The sequence below is a fragment of the Phascolarctos cinereus genome, unplaced genomic scaffold, assembly GCF_003287225.1.
Source record: "Phascolarctos cinereus isolate Bilbo 61053 unplaced genomic scaffold, phaCin_HiC Scaffold_3;HRSCAF=262, whole genome shotgun sequence".
Classification (NCBI taxonomy): Eukaryota; Metazoa; Chordata; class Mammalia; order Diprotodontia; family Phascolarctidae; genus Phascolarctos; species Phascolarctos cinereus.
The window spans coordinates 248,807,572-248,825,407 of record NW_027555736.1 but is presented as its reverse complement, the minus strand read 5'-3'; the positions used below and the strand labels follow the sequence as shown (position 1 = coordinate 248,825,407).

The 17,836-nt window shown below is 38.9% G+C and overlaps 1 protein-coding gene across 1 annotated transcript in view; it reads right to left on the bottom strand.

The window, feature by feature from the left end:
• The window catches only part of ARG2 (arginase 2), a 43,652-nt gene extending 26,378 nt beyond the window's left edge, over positions 1-17,274 (bottom strand). Inside the window, exons 1-2 of the mRNA XM_021004724.2 lie at positions 17,016-17,274; positions 15,974-16,046 (exon numbers count right to left, since the gene is read on the bottom strand). Of these exons, the coding sequence (XP_020860383.1) occupies positions 15,974-16,046; positions 17,016-17,126 (184 nt within the window). The 5' untranslated portion in view covers positions 17,127-17,274. The remainder of the gene's footprint in view (positions 1-15,973; positions 16,047-17,015) is intronic.
• Between the last annotated feature and the right edge of the window lie 562 nt (positions 17,275-17,836).

The following is a 17,836-nucleotide window of genomic DNA, read 5'->3' as shown; positions in this document are numbered from 1 at the left end:
TCTCCTTTTCCTAATTCAGCAAGTCTCTTCCATGTCAGAGAAAGGCACTCTGTCTCTCTCTGCCTCCCTAGGACCTGAACTATTACATTCAGGGTAGGGCAATTTTAGTACCAAATATCTGCTCATTTCCTGTATAGGAGGGTAAAGATATTACTTCCAAGGTGAGTAAATAATTAGATTAGTCACACACGTGAGAGCACTGAACTTCTGAGAACACGGTGGTTTATATTTAGTAGTTCAACCTCAAAGACTGTGGTAAATATTTGTCTTTGAGTATCTGTTCCATCTGAAGGAGGTATAGACAGCTGCTTGTATAGGATGATTAGAAGGATCCTCTGTCTGAAATCCCCCAAATTAGTTCTTTTGGGTTAAGGCACTAAAATTCCTTGATAAAATGCAAATCAATTACTTGGTAGAGATAATATAGACCACAAAATTTAGAACTAGAGGATTATTTAGTTGAGGGCTTTTTAACCTGGGGGGATCTATGAATGTTTTCTTTTATGATAACTATTTCAATATAATTGGTTTCCTTTGTAATTCTATTTTATTTTAGTCACTGAAAGAACATTCTGACACCAATCCTGTCTCTTAGGGATACAAATGAGGAATCCTCCCCAGAATTTTACAGTAGAAGAGAACTGGAAATAAAGTGGACACTCATATGGTGGAATAGCTAATCAAATTATGGTACATGAATATAATGGGACAGATATGAAGAATTCAAAGAAGCTCAGGAAGACTTGTATAAATTGATGCTACCAAAGTAGATAGAACCAGGAGAACAATTTTGTAAATGACCACAATATAAAGGGAAACACTGAAAGGACTTCAAAACTTTGCTTAATGACCAATCATGACTCCAAGAGACTGATGATAGATCATGCTTCCCACCTCTTGGCAGAGAGATAGTAGACTAGATGTAGCAGGAAGCATGCCTTTTCAGCTATGACCAAAGTGTGGCTTTGTTTTGCTTTGCTTGACTATACTTGTTTATTATTTGGGAGGATGTAGGTCATTGGGAAGAGACAACATTGTGGGGGGGAAAAAGAAATTCAGCAAAGAAACTGTGTGCAATGGCAGGGTGGCAAAAAGGCACCAAAAGTAACAAAATCACATTCTACAATTTTCCCCAAGGCTGGACTTGCAAAAAGTTGAAGGTACTGAACCAGTCAGGAAAAGGTGTCATCAAGGTAGAGAAAAGAGGCAGTGTTATGTTATGGAATATTCAAAGAATAAGATAAATCAAAGAAAAATTGGTTCTGGATATATTACATCAATTCAAGCTACAACCACATCAGGTCTTTGGTTTTTCAGTTTCAACAATCTGATTTTGTCAGTGAAGATAACCACTCTGTTTCTTTTTGAAGTATGATAGGATGGGAGGGTGGGGTGTATACTTTCCCTTGAAGTTATTTAAGAACTGACCAAGAAGAATGTTACTACCTTCAGTCTAGGAAGCCTAGAATAAAAAATGGTTAATAGGATATTGAAATTTCAATTAAATGAAGGAATGGTAAGAGAATTAAGCCTTCCTTGATGACTGTTTCATGCTTGAGAAAGCCATGCCACTGAATAACTTTACCGTCTGAGGCCTTAAAACATATGCTAGATGTACATTAGTCCTGAATATCACAGATGGCAATTGATACTTCAGGTTGGATTAGAAGATGTCTTAGATATTTTCAACTTAGATTCCAAGATTCTATGAAGTTGGTGGAGCTGCTAGTCCACATAAACATGTCAACTGCAGAGTAGAAATAGTTGTCACAAGCTGAACCCAATGAAGGACACGCTTCTGTTCAGAATTACCAGCTCTACCAACTTCAAAGGATCCTAGAATCGAGTTGGAAGACGTGTAAGAGGCATCTCTCAAACAAGAAACAGTAATTTTAGTTGGCACAGGAAAGAGCCTCAGCTTTTGAGATGAAAGACACGCTTGCTTCTCATCATAAGAAGTCTATAATCTGAGAAGTCTCTCTGCTTTTCTAGGCCTCTCTCTAAAATGAGGTTGCAGAAAAAGTGTCAATTTGCCCTGGTAGAGGGAGTTCCTTACAACAATGAGATCTTAAGTCTTCCAGGCCCTGCTGCTAGCTCTGGGACCAACCTTTATTAATACAATTACACCATATTTAGTTCCTTTTTTTGTTTTTGTAAATTGTAAACAATGTAAATGGTTACACTGTTGTTGTCATTTTGTGCATACTGTTTTCCATACTGGTTTGGCTAACTTTATTAAATTGTAACCTAGACAATTTTCTCTATAAGGTATGCACAAGACAATAATATTTCCTACTATGTATGTCCTGTTAGACTTTTGGCCCTAATTGTGTCATATCAAGTTGAAAAAGAAGGCTCTGCCCTATTCTTGGGAATATCAGTCTTAATACTAAGACTCTATATAACCAGTTGCCCCCTTCTATAATGTGAGCTTATTATCATTAATAATAATTATGGGTATTCTTACAATCAGAGATGTCTGGTTAGTTTGTGAATAAAATAATGAGAATTCTGATGATAAAAATAGTCACAAGTTAATTAGATTCTGTTCCCCCCTTCACAATCCCTGCTAAAAGGATTTATTACCTGCACATATGTATAATGTATGTGTGTGTGTATACATACATATACATCTATAGAGATAGATATTTTCAACAAACCCAAAAGGCCTACTTTCTGCATAGGAAACTGAGGTACCCAGGTTAACCAAGACACAGAGGTTTAAAGCAGGAAGCCAAGGACTCAAGCCTGAAGGAAAACTGCTGAAGAAAGAGCATTTTCATTCTTTGCCAGTATAACTTAAGGAGATAAAGTTTTCAAAGAATCCTGGGTACTTTTGTTTGCATATAGATGGGAGAAATAAAAAAAATAAAATAAAATAAAAATCTACCTTCTCCAATCCCCAAACTCATCCAGAGTTCTCCCTTGTACAAAGGAGAGCAGTCAAGCAGAACTGACCAATAGCAACTCTGTCTGGCTCTGTCACATTCCACTTTTGTGGATGTCTGCCCCCTGGACTCAGGATTGGACACTGCATGTAGTCTTGGGTTCACTTGCCTTTTGTGCTGCTTTGATTTAAAGCACTGTGGTCCTTGCATACCTGGTTCTCCATGCAGAAGACTTTTCAAGGAAAGAGTTCCAAATATGAAAGAGCAAGCAAGAGCCTCATTTGTAACACTCTACTTTCCGACTCCGAAATTACTTTAAGACCTTGAGAACTTCAAAGACTGAACAAACTTTAGTCCCTATAGGAGCCCAAAGTTAACCACAACAAAAATACCAGGAGCAGAAAAATAAAAGCTACAAAGTGCCAAGGTTAACCCTAGAGCAAAACAGTAGGAAATGGGCCTGTCTTTGGTGCTTCTTCCCTCTTTTCTGTACCATCCTCTATCACTTAAGAAGGCAGGGATCCAATTAATTAATTTAATAAGGATTCTTTTCGACAAGGACACCATCCTCCCTGAAGGCACAGAGCACTAAAGCCTCAGCTGTATTATAAAATATCAAGAAATAAAATTGTGACAGGGTCCTAGTCTAAACTCCTTGGCCTCACTTCAAGCAAAGATCAATAAACTTCCCTTGACTGGAAGACTTAATTTTAAGTTCAGGGAAGGATGCCGAGTCCTTGAAAATAAGATTCGAATGCTATCATTTATGCAGAACAAACTAAGAGTGTCAATGTATTTTTTAAAAGCATCTATTGATTTCTTTTTTACATTGCTTAATTCCCTCCTCTCCTTACCTGAGACACACTCCATAAAACAAGGAAATCTTTTCTTTAAAAGATGGGGGGGGAAGATCAGAAAAATCAATGAATATAATTGAAAAAAAAATATGACACTATAGGCAATGTTCCATGTCCATAGACTCCCCCTCTTACCATCTCTGTAAAGAAGTGGGAGTAGAATGGGAGAAGTATCACTATTTTCTTGGCTCTATTCATGTCATTCTGCATCAGTTCATTTAAGTATTTCTATTCTTTTCTGTATTCATCTTAATTCATTGTTTCTCATAGTACTATCATGTTTTTTTATATTCACGTACTACAATTTGTTTAGTCATTCCACAAGTGGTGGTTATCTATTTAGTTTCCATTTTTTTTGCTACCACAAAAAGTGTTGCCATAATGATTTTGTTGTACATGGGGCCTTTTTCTTTTTAACAGCAATTTCCTTGAAGTATATGCCTAGTAGTGAAATCTCTGGAGAGAAGATATGGAAATTTTAGTCACTTTATTTGTATAATTATAAGCTGCTTTCCAAAATGGCCGTACTAATTCATAGCTCTACTAACAATGCACTAGGGTACCTAGGTATCCAAAATCCCTCCAACATCGACTATTCCGATCTTTTCTTGTCTTTGCCAATTTCCTGGGTGTATGGTGAAATCCCATTTCTCTTACTACAGTTTAGACAAGAAGTAGGGAGGGCCTAAATTGGGATGGTAGGTGTGTAAGAGAAAGAGACATATACAAACGATGTTATGAAGATAGAAAAAACAAAATTTGGCAACCAATTAGATATGTGAGGTGAAAATACAAGATCAAGAGTGATTCCAAGGTTGCTGACAGGAGTGATTTGAAGGATGGTGGTGCTCGTAAGAGTAATAGGAAGGTTCAGAAGATAGGAGGGTTTTGGGGGAAAGATTAGTTGTTTTTGACAAGAGGAGTTTGAGATGCCTACAAGGACATCCAGTTCAAGATGTTTAAAAGGAAGTTGGTGATGCATGACTGAAACTGAGGAGAAAGACTAGGCCTGGGAGTCATCTATAGAGAACCCATGATGAGATTACTAAGTGATAGAATAGAGTTGGGGGGGTAGGGAATAAAGAGCCTAGGATAGTCTTCTGACATACCCACAGTTAACAGGCATGGCAAGGATGAAGAACCAGCAAAGTACCTGGTTCAGGACGATACTTCTCCAAAGTTCAGCACTGACATTACTATTCTTTTCTTTAAGCAAATTAAAACCTCTAAATTTAAACTATGTCCCTCTGTTTTACTTTGGGGTGAAATTGCCTTTTGGTTGAGGGTTACTATAAAAATGCAAATGGAAATTGCTGGAGTCAGAGAATTCCAATTAGCAGGGAAAACTTTGTTAGTTTCTTTCTAAGCAAGAATGATTGGCATATTAATAAATGTCTGTCACAGGTTTTGACAAGGCTAAGTAGAGCTTTCCTTTCATTGTAAGCTATCTTCAGATAGCAGTGGGAAGTTAGGGTGAATTCAATAGGAGAATAGCTGGAGGATTGTATACTTTTTCTTTGTATCAGGATTCTACAGAAAAGAACCAAAATGGAAAAATGACCAAATAGAGTAAACAGAAAACAGAGTAAAGGGATTAGGAACTTCCTAAACATCGTTATTTATCAGAAAAGATTTTTTTTTTACCCAAGAAAAATACTGAATGCTCAGGGAAGAAGAAAAAAAGCAAAATAGATGAGATTCAATGGAGTAAGGCAAACCCCAGAAGACAGTGCAAACACAAGCCTCCATTGCCTGCATACACTGAGACCTATTAATCCAATCAGCCTTGAGCTCTCTGGATGAAAAATTACATAAATCCTAAAAATATGGAAAATGAACAATTTTTTTGAAATGAGCCATCTTATGTACTCAGACAATACTTCCTGAATTGTCATAAAGGGACAGTTGAGTGCAAGACTGCTGTTTTGTTATAAACATCTGGGCTCACTTTCCAGAAATACCACTGATACTTGCAGCTGACTAACCTAGCAAGTATCTCAAGTATCAGTAAGTCAAAAGGAGCCTTGTCGATAAAGAACAATTTAGGGACAGGATTCATTGACTCAATTCCCTGGTTTCTTCAAAACCATAAATGAAAGTTCATATTCAGTTGAACATAAATATTTGAAGAACCAAATTTAAGACTCAAAATCTCCCTCTTATTCTAAGGATAGGGCCAGACAGGGTTAGACATCTCTATCATAGGATTGGAAAATCCAAGGACTTTCCAAGCACAGAAAATGAGGCAAAAGAAAAAAAAAAGAGATGGAGAGAGAGGCATGCCAACTAGTGTACAGATGCATATACGCTGAGGTTATAGAATGAGCACCCAACTAAACTTAAGCCTTTAAGTGCAGGGTCTGAAACATTTGTCTATTAACTTTCCCTGAAGACACATCTGTCTGAAGCAAGTTCAAGACGCGAGAGAGAATCTGGAAAAAGTATTGTCCTTGTCATGAAAAACATCCTCAGTAGCAGAAACAATAATCGAAGGAAAGCAGCTGCTGCTATGAAAACAAAAGGATTTGAGCAGGTATGTGACCCTTTCAGTAGCAAATCAGCCCTTGAATATCTGAGGCTGTACCCTGAAGGGATTGGATGGTCATGGAAACATTAAAAGCGCATGATAAGGACTTTTCAAAACAAGAACAAAGACTAGTTGCTGCAGTGGCTAGAATGATGGACTTGAAGCCAGAAAGGCCCAAGTTGAAATACAGACTCAGACACTTAACCCCCTCTGTATGTGTCTGGGCAAATGCCTGTTTAACCTCTCCCAGACTCAAGTTTCCTAATCTAGGGATATATAATAATAGGGATAATAATAGCATCTACCTTACTTACAAAGTTGCAAGGATCCAAAGAGATAACATATGTAAAATACCTTGCAAACCTTAAAGTGCTACTTATTATGACAAAATAATCAACACTGAAAACTGGAAATAAATACAATTCCCTAACACATCCGGTAGTCAACAAAAGAAATTATCATTCTTTTTAAAATTAAGCCATTCTCTCCCCTATTTCAGACACTCACATCTTTCTTACAGATAAAACAATTTCACAGTTCTTTTGTCAATAGCTGTCCCAGAAGCAAGCTAGATTCTTTGGTCTCATCCAGGAAGATAGATACACCTTTAGTGTCTCATAAAGCACCAAGTGATATAGGAAGGCTAGGGTGTCACTAAAAGAACAGGATGTATGATTGTTAGTGTTGGAAATGCCCAGTGAAAGTCCTTCAGCCCAGGCAGATCCTTAATTATCTTTTAGACAGTTGCCTGGGGCCATTGAGAGGTTAAGTGAATAGCCAAGAATCAGAGGCAGGAAGCTCAGTGTCTATGACCACAAAACTAGTTTCTCTAACCACTGATTCTATGGTCCTGCTGTCTTAAAAATAGAGGTTTCTCTTGAGGTGAAAGCCAAGTACTGAGACAAGCTACATAATTACAAAGGCAGAGACTTAAAACTTAAGTTTTCCTATATAGTTACAGAACACTCAGTTCTCTCTCAGAGAATTCCCACATTCTAAAGTGGAAAGCCTCATCAAAAAGTTGCTGCAGTTATGACTAACCCACATCAGGAAGAGGGACAAGGACCAGGGCAATGCCTCTTTAAGTGGGTCCTTTGGATTCTTTGTGCCATCCGAAATGAGTAGGTCCATAAGAGGATGTACCAAGAAGCTTCCTCTATTCTACTCAGAAAAAGAAAAACAAGGACTGTCTACTTTGGATAGTTATTCCAAAAGCAGAAAGTATAAATTGGTTCCATGGCAACAATAGGTAGTACCTGTGACATCAGGGTTGGAGAAAACAGGCCAAAGATGGAAAAAACTGCTTTCTGTGGGATGTCATTTTCATATATTTAGACTGAAAGCTCCTTGGTTTTTTGTTTTTTTTTTTTGAGAGAAGGATATAGTGCCTACTATGTTCCAGGTATTGTCATAATTGCTTTTTTTTCCCCAAATAATATTTATTTTATCCTCACAACAACCCTGGGAGGTAGGTGCTGTTATTATCCCCATTTTACAGTTGAGGAAACAGAGGCAAACGGAGGTTAAATGACTTGTGTAGGATCACACAGCCAGTAACTGGCAGAAGCCAAATTTTTCCCATTATGCCAACCATTGCATTGCAAGTCATAGCTGAAATCAGCCCAGAGTATCACCAAGATTCAATCTGCTGACTATTTTGCTCACCTATTCCAAGACTGTACTAATACCAACATTGATTACACTAGGAAATGGCAGTGCTCAGTCTTTGTGGTGTTGCAATTTTCACATATTTGCTATTTTATTGATTATTGTTTAAAATAATAGTACTGTATGAGAACTTAATTATTACATCTTGGAATTATTTTGTATAGAAAATATACTTAGAAAAGCGGTTACCATGCTGCTGTCCTGTTCTTCTTAAAAAGTCCCATGTGTACAAGTAGCGTTTCCTCATGTACAAGAGTCCTTTTTTCAGGTGAATATTAATTATTCTTCACATAACATTAAAACACAGCATAATTCTGGTAATTTTTAGTTGTTTAAATAGAATCTATGAGTAGTTCTGGAAAGCCTTTTTTGGTTTCCTGGGTACAATTTTAGGTAACATATATAAAAACTAAAGTGAGATTCAAATATTCAGGACATTGGCAGCTGATCACATTTACAAAGTCAGTGTGTAAGTGAACTTATTACTACCTCCATAATGCCTTATGGACAAGCAGGAGCTGCGATGTGAAGCTACGTTGTATTTCCCATTTTATATATGTCTCCCTATTTGATTTATTCAAGTTATAGTACATTTTGAAAAAGTTGGCCTTACATATGTGTCGTTGTGGCATGCAAAGAGTTATGATGACTTTACATTAAATGTCAGAATTTGTAGCCGTTATGATATTAGAAATTTTTGTGGTTTTCAAGAGTCTCAAAGAAAATTGTATATTAACACTTTTTGTCAGCCATCACATTTCCAAACAGTATTTTTAAAAAACAAAGGTAAATGTGATATGGCAGATGAGCAGACTAACCAAAATCAGTGGTTAAGGGGATTTCATTTTAGATCCTTTTAATAATCAAAGACAATAGGACATTTGCCTTACATATATACATATATGAAAAGTTTTATTGAAGTTAGAGCTAAAATAGCATACTTAATTTTATAACTTTTGTAGATACATGTCCTTTGCAACCTTCCATTCATTTCAGATCAGTTTGTAAATCAAGAGTTCTATCTTAGGGTAATTCTACAAAAATAAAGCTTGTATCATTTTATCTACGGCCACCATTTAGGTAACTTTAAAATTACACTGGTATTCAAAAAAGAGGAAAATTACTTAAGAAGTTAAGTTATATCAATAATTAGAAAACAAATCAACTTGTTTTCTTAATCAGGTTGGGGGGGAAACTTCAAGGGTAGGAGTAAATAAACTCTCTGCTTTAGAAATTTGACACGAGCAGTTTGTGTGTTAAACACAGACTAATGCACTGTATGTATACTAAAATTTCCAGTAAAATGTAGCTTGTAAATTTTCTGAATCAGCTCCTTAGTACCAGTAATAATATAGCTAAAATCTTAATATATGCTACAGTATATAAAAGGCTATAACTTCATAAGTATAGCACTTTTTGATTTAAAAAATTATTCATTCCGACTTTGTTAGAATATTAATAGCAATATTTTTAGGCTTTCATTTGTCCTGGTGGTTCTTTGGAAGGGTTTGCAAGCAAATTAAACAAGTGAAGTGGGAAAGGGGACATTTATTTGTCTTTGAAAATTTAGAAATAGATTTTTACCCTTGCCCGACAAAACCCTCTTGAATTCAGTAAATAACTAAAGAAATTCTTTTGCTTTGCTGCAGAGTTCTACTGCCTAACTTCCCTCTTGTATTAGAAAATCCAGCATAAATTTGTCATAGCCTGGTCAGTAGTTAAACAACATTTCAGAGTTGAAAATAATTTTTATTAATTAAACCATTATGGAATCTTTTTTTAACTAGATAGGAAACTTAGTTATTTCTGTGTTTTCTGCCAAGAAGCATAGCCTTAAACACATTTCTATACATACCTGATTTCTTAGCTACTTAAACTTATGCTGTTCTAAACATTACTTAATCATATTTAGTTGGCTATTTTTCTACTGAACAATTACACAATGTTAGGGAGAGTCTTATTCTAAAATTCCTTTATTTCATATCAATGTGTGATTCATGTTTTTAAGTGTAATTACAATGTATGTGTCAGAGTATGCACAAAAAAAAAAAGTGGGGGAAAGATGAATATCATATGAAGACAAGCAGATACTTTGGATTAGTTACATATTTTAAGAAGGACATAAGCAATATCATTTCTTGTTTTGCTTTAGTATTCTTGGCAATCCAAGACACCTCAAGACTGACAATGGTCGCCTATACTAGCAGGAATTTTGCACAATTTTGTCTCACCTATAATATCACTCACACTGCTGGCATCCCATGCAATCTTACTAGGCAAGCCATTGCTGAAAGGCAGAACAAGGATATTAAAAGCCTCCTTGACAAACAGAAAAAAGAGGGAATAGAAAATAGTATAGAAGATAGGGTTAAAAGGACATTGGATCAGGTAATATATAACATAATTTTTTTGACACTAGATGATCAGGGACGTACTCCTGCACAAATAGATTTTGCAGGACAAAAGAACAGGTTTAGATGAGCAACCAAATGTCACGGTAATGTGGAAGGATCCAAAGACGGGTAATTGGGATGGTCCAGTAAAATTACTAACCTGGGGTCAAGGTTATTCTTGTGTTTTTCCAGAACATGCAGGAGAACTGGTCTGGGTCCCTGAGAGGAACATTCCCACCTGTCAGCATACTGACCAGAGGGCTAGAGACCCTGAGCATCAAAGGAAAAACCCGTCAGAGAGACAAGGGGAGGAGGAAGGCGAGACCGAGAAGATGAAGAGCCAATAATAAGATGTTGACTGTCCTTTTTGCAATGATGACTGTCGCAGGTGGCTCTGGGACGGAGTTGTGATTATATTGGACTTATATGCCTTACCCACCTTGGGGTTAAACCTGTAACTTGAAATGTGATTACCACTATACTTTTGTTTGTGTAACTCCCTATTTGCTTTCTAATACTATCAATGTAACTCCTGATCAAATACTGAATAAGCTTCAGGGCGCTTGGCATTCCAGAAATATAACGTGGATGGTATTGATTCTCAAGATATTGCTTATAAGTTGTCGTACTATATCAAGCAACTTAACACTTTCCAGAATATTTCAAATTTGCTGTTGCATTTTGTACCCTGATAGTATTCTTGTTACTCTTGAGTTTTCTCCTGATGCGCATCCCACGTTCCCAAGCTAGAACAGAAAAAAGGGGGAGATGTAGAAGGCCAGCTCTAGGGAGTTGGAGGGCTTAGGCCAGCCCGGGTCTTACCTGTAGATTGTACTAAGCCTGACAGCTGTGAAACTGAGGATGTTGGCTCACCACCCCCCTGTTCTGTCTCTTGAGAACAGGATGCAGGAAGGGAGGAAACGGATGGGGTACAGGACAGGATGCAGGAAAGAATGTAACAGAGAAGGTACAAGGAAATAAGGAAATCACTTAATTAGGTTTATGCTTTTCTTAGAAAATAATGTTACTGTTGCTTGATCCAGTACTCTATAAGCCTGAGCCCTCAGATCAATAAACGGAGTTTGTTCTTCACATCTCCCACCTGGCCCATGATTCTGTCTTCACACTCTGCCGGCATCAGACCACGGCAGCAGATGCAGGCACTCGTGGCAATTAGGTGATACAGTGAAAACATAAATCATATTTGAAAAAATGAAAAGGGTAGAACAATAAAAATTGAAGTTTCACTATCACTATAGGGATTTCCCTAAGTTGGGGTTGAAAAAAATGCCAAAATAATAGGAACATAAAGAATGCATAAAGAAAGTGATGTGAAATGTTCCCTCCTACTTAATGCAGCAGCAAGAAATGCATCTTCACAAATGACCCCCATGCAGACTGAAGAAACCTCTACCTGTCAGAATAATCCTCAAGGATGATTTTTTTTTTATACATCACAGCCACTTGGTCCAGTTAAAAATTATAGACCCCTTAAGCAATAAAAAAAGTCAATTACCAAAATAAAAGATTGCTTTCTTCAGTTGAAAACAAGCCTCTAAAAAAGTAGTGTGCTGAAACCAATTTAAAGAGATAAAAAAGGAAAAAAGATCATTCATAAATGTAACTGGTAATACTTAAAACTAAATCTTATATACCTTGTCCTTTAATAACTCTTACTATTTCATGAAGACACATGAATTCAATTAGATGTTATAATGGGTAAAGGAGTATAAGCCAAGAAATTTGTGGCTTAATATTAATATAGGAGAGATTGTACATATGTACACATAAGAATTTTTAAATATATGAAGGAATTAGATCTTAGTAGCAAGAGATTTTGTTGTCCCTATTGTTTAGGTACCGAAGGATGGTCTACTTTTGGAATGGACTCATGCCCTTGGAATGACTCAGCAGAGTTAGTGCCAAGATCAGAGCCATTTACGGCTTGAAGTCCATTTCCAGAATCAGTTTTTGCCATCTCCAGAATGTAGAGCTCACAGGAAAGTCCACTTCAAAGGAGACTAAGGGATTAAAAGGGAGTGCCTATCATTGCCCAATGGATAAGCTAAGGATATGAACAAATAATTGTCAACAGAAGAATTTCAAACTGTTAACCACCAAGGCACAGATAAGAGAAATTCAAATCAAAACTCCAAGGTTTTACCTCACACTCAGGAAATCAGCAAAGATGACAAAGGATGGAAATAGTCAAGACAAAATAATAAGAAGACAAAAAGAAAGGCCTAGCTACACTGTTGTACAATAAAAAAACACTCCTTTTAGAAATGCTTGAGGTTGTTCAAATTTTATTAGAAGACAGTCAAGCTGTAGAACACTTCTTTTAAAAAATGATTTTCAAGCCTTAAAGGATTAAGGTGTCCTATTTAGACATCTGCAAAAAGAAAAAAACAATACATCTAGGAGATCAGGATATGTTAAATCCATATCTTCCCCAATTTTGTTGGAATTTAAATATCCCATCATAAAACAGAGACGGAAGGACATAAAATTAATGGTTGCCTAAGGATCACTTAGGCTGGTTTTAACAGCTGGAAATCTTCCTGAGCTTAAAAACATGGCATTTCAGAGAAAAACAGGAGAAAGCAGGAGTACAAGGCATGTACTTCAAGCAACAGGAAAAGGACAATTTTAAAACAGTAGTAACTAAACTGGCTTCTAGGACACCAACACTTTTGTGGTACTAAAGAGCTGTAAATAAAACAAGTACCCATTGATTAGGGAATGGCTAAGCAAGTTGTGGTACATGAATGCAATGGCATATTTGCCATACTGTTAGAAATAATGAATATTAATAATTCAAAGAAGAATGGAATATTTATATGAACCAACACAGAGTAAAGTAGGCGGAGCCAGGAAAACAGTATACACAATAACAGTGTAAATGGAAAGAACAAAGCAACAAAAATTGAATGCTGTGGAATTGCAATGACCAAGCCTGGCCCCCAAACAGGAGACAGGAGATAGCACGAACCTGTGCTTCCTTTTAGAGGCAGGGGAGAACGATGGCATAGAACACTGTATATAATATTCAATTTTCATATATTGGTTAGTTTTGAACTTTGTTGTTGTTAAAAGGGATGGCTTTCTAGAAGGGAAAAAGAGACAGTGGAAAATGCAGATTATATAAAAACAAAAGATACTAAGAAATGATCTCCTGAAAATGGGAGAATAGCCACTGCTGTTTACAGAAACAGAATAAACCCAAGTGAGACACACACGATTCAAACTTCCTGACTATACGTGTATTGAGACAAGAAATTTCTAACTAACGTTGTAGGAATTCCTTCTCTGGAGTTAAAAAAAAAGAGTTAGATAAGGTTTCTTGGACTGCTTCAAAATCTAGTCTAGAATATAACAAAAGGATTTAGTTATTGTGACTTCTCAGAATCTTTCTTGATCACTTATCGTACATATTACACAAGAGATGCCTCATTCTGTAGTCATGACTTAATTATCCAGATTTCTCTTGCCATCTGTCTTTTAGGTGTTTTCACCTATCATTAGCAGCGCCATCAACATGTAGACAGTGAAAGTCAGGAAAGTAGATAAACAACAAGCATTTCAATTATCTACAATATACATGTAAAGTTGTATATTAATCAGGCTCATTTTGCACCTACTAAATAGTGAGCCTCTTTCAGAGGTCAGATCACCTTACATGTAGTAAAGGAGGTGAGGTTTTGAGTAACTATTTTCATAAGAAAAGACCATAAAAGCATCTGAGCATCCAGAAGAAATACCAAACTTCACCTAACCAACTGGATTGCCTCCATACCACTCACTCATTTATTTGCAAGGTCAGGAAAGACTTTAGACTATAAAGAAAAACTGGAACCCTGAACTCCAGAGCTATTTGGTGATTATTGGGCAAATATCTGGCCAGTTAATGGCCTAATTGGCAGAGATGAAATTCTGACAAATATTGAATAGCCACCATAAATTATGGGCAAGTTCTCTCACCAAGGGGCCCAGATCTATACCATGAAACACTATTAAAGGGTAAGGACTGTACTGTTCTCTCACATCCTGCCAGAGAGGTGGCAGCTCTCAAAGCCAAGTCCCTAAAGAAGCAGAACTAGAGAGGTGACTAGGGTAAGAATCCCTATTCTTTCTGGGGGGAAAAATACAGCATTACCCCCAGTAAATGATTATAGTTAAGCCTGAAGCTAGAGGCAAGAAAGGCTAGCAGCCCAGTGAAGCTGGTCTGAGTGGCTTCTACTAAACCCAGCCTCAAAAAAGGAAGAAACAGATGGAGAAAGAAAGATAACCATAAGAAACCTAGGTGGGGTGGGGTGGTCAAAAGCAGCCACCAGAAGAAATAGGACCAGGACACTGGGAATGAGGTTTGGGCTGATCAAGTGTCAGGACAAAGGCTGTGTTGCGAAATCCCATCCTGGCCTACAGACCCCAAGGTGGTAACTGTATCTTTCTACTCTTGGTCTGTCTCAATTAAGTCTGAAGTCTTTCCCCTAGGAATCAGGTGTACTTATTTTTTTATAAATAGTGAACTAACAGGCTAGTCTGGGTGTACTTGTCCAAAAAGCAGTTGGAAGGATACTAGGGAGGAAGGGGGGAAAGGATATCAAGATGATATAAAGAGATGTTTTGCCAGAGCCCCGTCTTTGATTGAACTTAGGGGGGGAAAAAAGAAGACAGAGGAAGAATGAAGGATCCTTTGATACAACTCCTCTTCCCAGAAGAGGAGGGTTTATACCAGGAAACTCAACTAGACAATGAGTCAGTATAGGGTGGGGGGGAGAGGGGCAAATAGAAGGTGTTGAACAATCCAGCTCACTCAAAAACTTCAATATATTGAAAACTCAGTCCTGTTATTTGTCGGCAGCTTTGGCAAAAGGACTTAAGGGAATAAGCTGAAACCTATGAATAAAATTGGAAAATTTCAATTATTCACATTGTTTTCCCATGACTGATATCATAAAATGTCATAACTGATATTATAGTCATCATTTTCTTTTTTTAAATAATTTTTAAAGTTTCTAAACCTTGTTTATCACGCATTATCTGGTGACTATTTTATTTTTTTGCTAGTTGTTAGGTAATGCTCACATATGTCAATGACTTCCCTATATACCCCTGGGGAGGGGAGACAATAGTAGGATTTTAAAAGAGGAAATAGGTATAAGACTATGGTGAGTCATCAGTAGCACTGCTATGACTGCATTGAGCAAGATGAGAAAACTTTTTAGTAAAACAGTCACTTAGTTCCTTATCTTTACAAAACCCTCAAGTCATTTTATTTGACTCACTGAGGGAAAAAAAGGGGGGCAGGGTAAACCAGAGAGACCTCTTCTTCCTTTATTTTCTGGTCACTTAGCAGGGCAAAAAGCAACAATGCATACATACTTTTAACAATTTGTTTAAGCTGTGCTCCAATCCCTTGGCACTACCAGGTGCTAATAATCAGTATTGAAATATGCTATCGTTAAAGGTTTATTTCGATTAATGCTAAAATGCAATTGAAGGCAACAGTAGATTTCGGAGAAAATGACCTGGTTTGCCACATTAGTTTATAACCCTACCACTGATTCATAGCTTCCTCCTCTTTTCAGCCTGGCCAGTCAACTTTATACGGCACAGACACAAACCACAATCACTTACCCAAGTTGGAGAGCCTTTTCAATAACCCTGCTTCTCTTATGGCTGCAGGACCATGTTCGACTCCTCTTCGTTTCTGTCACATAAACAGAGATACCGGTGACAAGTTGGAGTGAAGATACTTTCTGAAAAGCTGTACTTCACATGATCCATTGGTCAGCGAATGCTAGTTAAATTAAGTGGAGCGATAACAAACATCCATCGCCTAAGACTTATCAGCTCACTAAATGCCAGGGTATTTGGGGGGGAGGGGAAGAGAGATACCAGAATTGGAAAAGTCGGGTTAACATCACTACACATTTCACTTGGAAAAGAGCCGTGATCAACACAATCACAGAACTTGAGATTTGGGGACTTTGGAGATTTATTTAGTCCTGTTCATTTCAAAATACGGAAGTCGAGCCTAGCCAGGAAGGTAAGGCGACTTATTAAAGGTCACACAGCTAGGATTAGCTGAATCTTCCCATTTCCAAGACCTGGTCTTTCCACTAGCCCGCCTTCTATGTAAAGGAGAACAAAACAACCCCTCCCTAGGCTATACTGCACCTTCAAGGCTTCTCCTCTTACTCACCTTCTCGGTCAATGCTTTCTCCCCACCTAGGACAAATTCCCCTCCCCGAAACCCCCACTGTTAAATCCTCCCTGGGTACCTTTGCTGCACGCTACCCGATGCTACGGGGGTGGGGGGGGGAACCGCCCATTTCTCCTCTTCCATTGAGGAAACCATCTCTCTCTCTTTCCAACCATCCCTAGCAAGGAAGACCCTCGTGTTTTTCCTCCTTTTCCTCCGAACGTGGAGCCCTAAAGCGGAAACGTACCGGCTTCACGGCGCCCCGCGCCCCACTCCTAGGAGGACCCCGCATGCTTCCTCCCGATCAACCCTCGGGCTCGGCTTCTCCCCTCCCCCCACCCCATCCTCCAGCGGCAGGATAGTGAGGCTGCCCGCCCCGATGCTCCGGGGGGAACCCTTGCTCTGGTTTCCAGGCAGAGGGGGGGGAAGGGGACCCGCCCCGCGCACACCCCGGCGCGGAGTCCCAGGGCTCACCTGCCCCTTGGAGAACGGGGCTCCGATCACGGCCACCGAGTGAACGGATTTCTTGAGCACGGAATGCGCCTGCTTCTGAAGAAGCCTCGAGAGGCTGCTTCTCAGAGACATGACCGGGAGCAGGCCAGCGGCCCAACGAGCCAGCAGGAGCAGGCAGCTGCTCCTCTCCGGACGGCCCCGCCGAGGTCGGTTTACCTCGCCTGGGAACCTCCGCGAGCCCGGAGCCGGTAACTCCCCGCCCCTTCACGGACACGTCACGTACTGCGCGCATGAAGCTCCGCCCCCGCGGGCCTCCGGCACACCTCCTCCACGGTCCCCGCCCACCTCGCGTCCCATTCCACATTCACTTTGGCTTTACTCCACCCTTCTAATCCGGAGTCTCTCGGGTTTCCAGTCCCTGACGTCACAAAGGCCAGTAAGTGCTGCCGGCCAATGAAAGAGCGGCCGCGGAGAGGTGTGTCTCTTCCAGGAGGGCGGGCGGTTCTATTCCTGGGCCTGGGAGGAGGAGCTCGCTGACTCCCGGCTGCCAGGTGGTCTATTCCGTCTTCTTGGCCGGCGTGGCGCGGCCCTTACCTGGTGAGAAGGTTCTTCCCACCTGCCCAAGCCAGCCTCTCCCCCGAGCTCCAGGGCTTCAAGATGTGGATAGTTGTTACGATGAAAACTGCCCTTCCCCACCTAAAAGTGGTGTGAAGTTGAAAGGCTAAGAATTCAACGCTCCAGGTTTTCGTGAACACTCTCACAAGTTTTTTATTTATCGTTCTTTACTAAAGTCACCAGTACCTAGCTTACTCTTTCTAGTGAGAATTTAATCTATTACTCTC